This window comes from Leuciscus leuciscus (assembly GCF_965113295.1).
Source record: "Leuciscus leuciscus genome assembly, chromosome: 20".
Lineage (NCBI taxonomy): Eukaryota > Metazoa > Chordata > Actinopteri > Cypriniformes > Leuciscidae > Leuciscus > Leuciscus leuciscus.
Genome location: NC_138744.1, coordinates 31105843 through 31112574, shown reverse-complemented (window position 1 = coordinate 31112574; position 6732 = coordinate 31105843). Strand labels below are relative to the sequence as shown.

Genomic DNA, 6732 nt, shown 5'->3' with positions numbered 1-6732 from the left:
TTTACTTTATATTTTACATCATTATTTTAATTATCTATTGTCATCCTTTAGCGAAGTACACTTTTTTGTGTTGACTACTAAAGCACTGGAATTTCTTGCTTATAATTGTAACTTTAATTATTCACTACTGCATTTACATTTAATAATAAGATAATTATTTTATTAAAAAAGTATTATTTATATTAAGATTAAGATTATATTTATATATAAATATTACTAAATTGCAACCTTTAATCCTTTCTAAGACAATGGAAGTAATTGTGAAATGATGAGATTATGTATTTATATATTAGTGTGTGTCTGTGTGTCTGTGCTAAATCAGGGGTCTTTTAGATGAACCCCAAATAAATATGATCATCCTCATGCAAGGGATCCCATCCTAAAATTTAAAAGGCATCTATAGGCTATCTATATCCAAAGACCCAATTTATATTGAGGAAAAAAATATTATAAATATGTCTGAAAATATTTCGTTTCTATTAAGTCACTCATCATCATTATAATACTATAGCCTACTGTAAGATTAATTATTTACTCATTAATTATGTTAATGTTATCTATTTAATTTGTCGATTTTCTCTCAACTTAGTCCCTAGCATTCCCATGCGATCCCCCGGGGGTCCCCGGACCTCAGTTTTGAAAACCCTTGTGCTAAATGTCTAAATGTGCGTTTGAGCGCACAGTTGTGGAGAGGCGCGTCTCAGTGAGTTGCTGTTGTGACAGTGGTGTGTGTGTGTGTGTGTGTGTGTGTGTGTGTGTGTGTGTGTGTGTGTGTGTGTGTGATAGGCGTGACCTGAGGCGCACAGAAAGCCTCAGCACTGCTGTCATACTACACACACACCACACACTCTCAAACGCTTTGTGGACGCATGACGCTCTTCACATCACAAGGACAGACCTCAGTAGAGTCTCGAGCGCATTATGCGTCTCCTCGGTGATGCACCTCAACTCTCCTCATAACATCTCCAGATCGCTCGAACACACTCCTCTGAGTCCTCACACAGACCCGACGATGGCTGAAGAGGACAGGGTTTCAGACGCAAACACGGACAGCACGAACTTTAGCGTGTTAAGCTGGGAGCAGGTCCAGCGCCTGGACCTCATCCTGACGGAGAGCATCCCGATCCACGGCCGAGGAAACTTCCCCACGCTGCAGATGAAGCCTCGGGAGATCGTGACTGCGGTGCGGGGCCGCATGCGGGAGCAGGGCATCCATGTGCGGGACACGCGGCTCAACGGGTCCGCCGCCAGCCACGTCCTGCTCGGGGACAGCGGGCTCGGCTACAAGGACCTGGACCTCATATTCTGCGTGGACCTGAAGGGAGAGACGGAGTTTCAGATCGTCAAGAACATAGTGCTGGACTGTCTGTTGGACTTTTTACCTGATGGGGTCAACAAAGAGAAAATCACACCGTTGACCCTGAAGGTGAGTGTTCAGATTCCTGAGAGTAGTTGATTAATTTACATTTTTAGCTTCAAATGTCACTACATATTTGTAAAAGGAAACGTTTATGTTTTAGGTGCTCACCATTTCTGAGAAGCTTTAATCTAATTTACAGTTGTCAGTTTAGCTTTTTTTTTCTTCTTTTAAAAAAAAAGTAGCCTACAAATGTAAAATATCCAATCAGTCTCCTAAATCATTGAGTTCATAATTCCATGCATAATATTTTTGAGTGTGTGTGTCTGGAAAAAAATAATAAAGAATCAAGTTCTTTTTGTAATATAACAAATAAATAATCATTAAACACTAAAAATATAACATGCATTATAAAGAAACACTAGTCATATTCATTCCATTATATTTACACTCTTAAAAATAAAGGTTCCAAAAGGGAGTTTTTCGCAGTGATGTCATAGATAGAAGAACCTTTCAGTGATCATTTAGTTTGGCAGGAGAACCATGTTTTTTTTTTAGTGTGAAGAACTTTTTAATAATCTAAAGAACAGTGAAAGATTCCATGGATTTTAAAGGTTTTTGGTGCAACCATCAATGCCAATAAAGAACCTTTTTTTGCCATCTTAAACGTTTAAATTATTTTCATCTTTCTTTTGACTACGGGTGTAAAAAGGTGAGTAATTTAGGCAAACAGTACATTAAACAGTAAGTTACTTTAACTTTGATGGGACAATATTTGTTGTTTATCAGTAGACCCTTGAATAACCAGTTCACACCAAATCTTTAATAATCATTTGATAAGAAAATGGTGTTTAAAGTACAGCATGTCACACTGTAGTGCATGGTTTTAACTTTGCTTTATGTGTTTTGTTTGTGATTTTGTTTATTCAGTGTGTTATTTAAGGTCATCTGCATGGATCCCTATAGTCTCCAGTGACATTTAGTAGAAATGCAATTAGAGTAGTTTACTGATCGGCTGGTGAAATGTTGGTTTTCTGTCGGTAAGAGGATTGCGCTAAAGCAGGTTAAAGCCAATCGAGCATTCTCAGCCTCTTAGATCTCCTGCGACAGGAAATTATGGAGAACTGATATGGCAAACGGATGTGCATTCAAATGTATTTGATGCAATTCTATTTGAATAATAATAATAAAACAATGATCTAACTGATCTCACAACAATTCCTCGTCTTTTTGTGCAGGAAGCATACGTGCAGAAGATGGTGAAAGTGTGCAATGATTCGGACCGCTGGAGTCTCATCTCTCTCTCCAACAACCGGGGCAAAAATGTAGAGCTCAAGTTTGTGGACTCTTTGCGCCGGCAGTTCGAGTTCAGTGTCGATTCTTTCCAGATTAAGCTAGACTCTCTGCTTCTTTTCTACGAGTGCTCCGAGAACCCCATGGCCAAAACGTTTCACCCCACCATCATCGGCGAGAGCGTGTACGGAGACTTTGGCGCCGCATTGGACCACTTGCGCAACAAGGTGATCTGCACGAGGAACCCAGAGGAGATCCGAGGAGGAGGCCTGCTGAAGTACTGCCATCTTCTGGTGAGGGGTTTTCGCGCCGCCTCCGAGTCGGAGATGAAGTCTCTCCAGCGCTACATGTGCTCCCGCTTCTTCATCGACTTCTCGGACATCAGCGAACAGCAGCGCAAGCTGGAGTCTTACCTCCAGAACCACTTTGTGGGCTTGGAGGACCGCAAGTACGATTATCTGACGACTCTACATGGGGTGGTGAACGAGAGCACGGTGTGTCTGATGGGACACGAGCGACGGCAGGCCTTAGGGCTGATCGCCATGCTGGCGGTGCGTGTGCTGGCCGAGCAGAACGTCATACCCAATGTGGCCAATGTCACTTGCTATTACCAACCTGCCCCTTATGTAGCAGACGGTAACTTTAGCAATTATTACATTGCCCAAGTGCAGCCGGTCTTTACCTGCCATCAGCAAACCTACTCCACGTGGCTACCGTGCAACTGAGAGATGGTGAAAAAGAAGAGCTGAATCATTGCATTGTCGTAAGGGAGATGAAGTTGTTTCGCAATTGTCTCACTTCCCCAATGTGCACCGATGCTTGATTGACATGAACCGGGCTCAGTGTAAAACAGCTCCAGTGGGTTTTTTTTTCATGCAGACTGCCGCTGTTTTCTGAAATAAGATGGCCATTGCTAACACCAGTTTGGAGGGCAACTTCTGCTTAATTTGTGAGGCTTTAAACGTACTAACATGCGTTTCTGACCGGTTGACACTATCAAAAACATTTAATCTCAGTCATTAGATGCATCAAAAGGGAAGCACGAGGTGTCGTTGCACCCTTCAGTCCAAACAGAAACCGATGTATCGCAAAGAAGCTTTCCCAAAGACTCTCTGAATGAGGGGGAAAAGTCAAAAAGTACGATTCCAGTTTGTACAAACCAAAGATTTTAAGATTGTATTTTTATACCCAGACTATCAAATGATGTGATAGTTCTGTCTATATTTGTACATGTGAATGCATTCAAAGTGCCTAATGTCAATGCAGTATGCTGAGGTGAGCAAAGCAACCTCATAATCTCGAAATACACGACAAAGGGACTAAAAGCTTGTGAATGTACATGTGTCCTGATTTACAACCAATTCAAGTGTAATTTTTCCTTGCGGTCCTCTGCGTTATTTCTGAAGCAGTACGTCTTGTGATTGAACTCTTAATTTATTGTTTCTGAGCAGCATCCAGATAAGAAATGTGATTCTCTAGGTAGATGCAAAAAGTTGAGCGTTGAGGGCACATGCATGCATGGTAGAAAACAAAGAAAAGACTTGTTTCACGCCAAGAGCGAAGTTCGTTTCCTAACTTTCTTGAAGAAAGGTATTTGTAGAAGCAGCTTTGATGGTGGGACAGTATTTGCTGTAACATCCAAGCAGGGAATTCGACAGCTCTTGCTGAAGCGGTGGAACTAAAACAGGCTGTGTTCATGCGCTCCCTTCACAGCTGCTCTGAACGTGACCCCTCATTCACCCCCTGGTAACAGAGTGTTAACCTGTGCTTGATTAATAGCGCTGCGGAAGGAAGTAGGCGGAGCGGTGGCATATATGTTTAGACTTGACAAAGAGACTTGAGAGGAGAAGGAAGAGGAAAGCGAGAGTGCGAGAGAGAAGCGAGGACTCAGACGAGAGGGAGAGAAAGAGGGAGGGCTGGAGAGATGGGTGCAGCTGGTGAAGGGGTTTATCTCCCTCGACAAATGTATTTTAATCAATAGAGCTTATTTCATTACTGTGAGCAATTTGGCTGAACAGACAAGTATTTAGCACAGATCATTGAATCCATCTTCAATGGAATGCAAACTTTGCAGTCGAGTTTCCATCATATAACGCTTAAGTGCTCGCATCAATCAAATGATACACTATTTGGCATTATCAAGATTAAATGAGGAGAAATAACTTGCATTTGTGATGCATAACATTTCTGAAAGAGATTTTAAAGGGGTCATATCATACTTTTTCACTGCCATTTCACTTTTTTCCTTTCTAAAATAGTCCCGTTAAAATTTTTCATCAACGTTTTCCTGATCTTCCTGATAGGACCTCATAGAAACCCCTGTCAAACCTTGTGCTTTGCTCGGCTCATACACTCGAGCTTTTGGGTATTTTTGGCTTTTTCTTAATGGCACATTCTTTGCAAGTTTTGGCTCACACAGTAGACATCATTGATGTGTAAATAATGTATTCATCTGTCTGTTGTCAGAAAGTTGTGGATGTTTAGTTTCAATAAATGTTGTTTTTGGACTGGGGAGCAAGTTTTGATTCCTAAAAGTTAAAGTATGGTTATACAATAGGCTATTCCCATCTGAATCCCTTTGACCTAAAATATTTATTTGAAGTATCCTCTAAGATTTTAAGATAATATTTCAATAATATTAACAACAAAAATAACAACACATTTTCATATTCAAGGTCCTCTAATGTTGGTCTATTGTCAATGACATGCAGGTAAACAAATCTCTTTAAAGTTCTTTATTTTAATTATTTTAACTTTAAAATTATTTATTTTGATTTTATATTTGTATGATAAAAAATTTCATAAACTTGAGAACCTCATGCAGTTCCCACTTTGTATAGTGCATCAAAATATTTTACCTCAAAAGATGAAGCAAAATATATGACATGATATGACCCCTTTAAAAACATCAATGGATGCATTTGTAAAGATTTTAAGATATGGTCATTAAAGTGATTGATATCAGTCAGTAGAATTTGCATTAACATTTGTTTTTAACCAGTGGGATCTGTGCTGATCAGGAGGGCTGTATGGTGCACCTCTGCATGTTCACATATCTCAATTTTTTTTATAATTTTTTTACACATTTGCATCTCCAGTTTGTGGTTCTCACTCGCCCTCCAGTTTGTTGTTATGTTTGTCTTAACATTTTTGACAGTATCCTGTGGATTTTGCTGGCAGCGGGATGTTTGACTCGCTCTGTGAAGTTTGGAGTTCCTTTCTTGCCATTCTTCGGATGATGCCAAACGCTTAGTGGTCAAATGTCTTAAAAAAAACAAACATTTATTTTTAGGACAAACATTATGCTTGTTTTTCTATTTGTATCAGTGAATTTAATTGTCATTCTGCTTTGATTTCTTTGTTCAAGCTGCTAAATGTCATTTTTTAACTGCTTATTTTGTGTAAAAGTTTTGTGTTCAATTGTTTGAAGATTTGAAAAGTTTTCTTCAATAAAAAAAAAAAAAGAATTGCACCAATTGCAGAATGTCATTTTGTCGCATTTATCTGCATATTGTACATTTTCTCAAGAAACACAGTCATTTCATTGTGCTCATGTTTTTAAGTTGTCAGTTTGCCCACCTTTGTTTAATATGTAAATCTGATCATTTCATGGACAATAATGTCCATGAAAATCTGAACACCTCTCTGCTTTTGGACCAAGTTTCCAGCATATAAAATATAAGGGTCTATCATCAAACTACACCAAGAAAGCTTAATCTGCTTCATAAATGTACTTTATAATGGATTTGAATGCACCAAAACCTTTTGTCCCATAGATTGCCAAGAAACTAGATACTGTATTCTGTCTTTTTTTGTTCATGTGATTCCTGCAACACATGCAGCATCTAATGAAATTGCAAAACCAAAAAGTTATGAGATATGAGAAAGCAATTTAACATAAAAAAAAGATAAAAAACATGTATATATACATACACTATATTGGCAAAAGCGTTGGGACACCCCTCCAAATAATTTAATTCATGTGTTCCAATCACTCCCATGGCCACAGTTGTATGAAACCAAGCACATAGGCATGCAGACGCTTCTACAAACATCTGTGAAAGAAGGGCCCGCTCTCAGGA

At 39.3% G+C, this 6732-nt stretch overlaps 1 protein-coding gene across 1 annotated transcript; it reads left to right on the top strand.

Annotated features, from left to right (window-relative positions):
* Positions 1–786: 786 nt before the first annotated feature.
* tent5aa (terminal nucleotidyltransferase 5Aa) lies at positions 787–5729 on the top strand. Its single transcript, XM_082150422.1, has 2 exons — positions 787–1426; positions 2596–5729. Exons 1-2 carry the CDS (start codon positions 938–940, stop codon positions 3373–3375), a joined length of 1269 nt encoding a protein of 422 aa, XP_082006548.1. The 5' UTR covers positions 787–937; the 3' UTR covers positions 3376–5729.
* The last annotated feature ends 1003 nt before the right edge of the window (positions 5730–6732 follow it).

Coding starts and splice junctions, on each gene's coding strand:
- tent5aa (XM_082150422.1), top strand. CDS start 938: ATGCACCTCAACTCTCCTCATAACATCTCCAGATCGCTCGAACACACT. Junction 1,427..2,595: donor TCACACCGTTGACCCTGAAG/GTGAGTGTTCAG, acceptor CTTTTTGTGCAG/GAAGCATACGTGCAGAAGAT.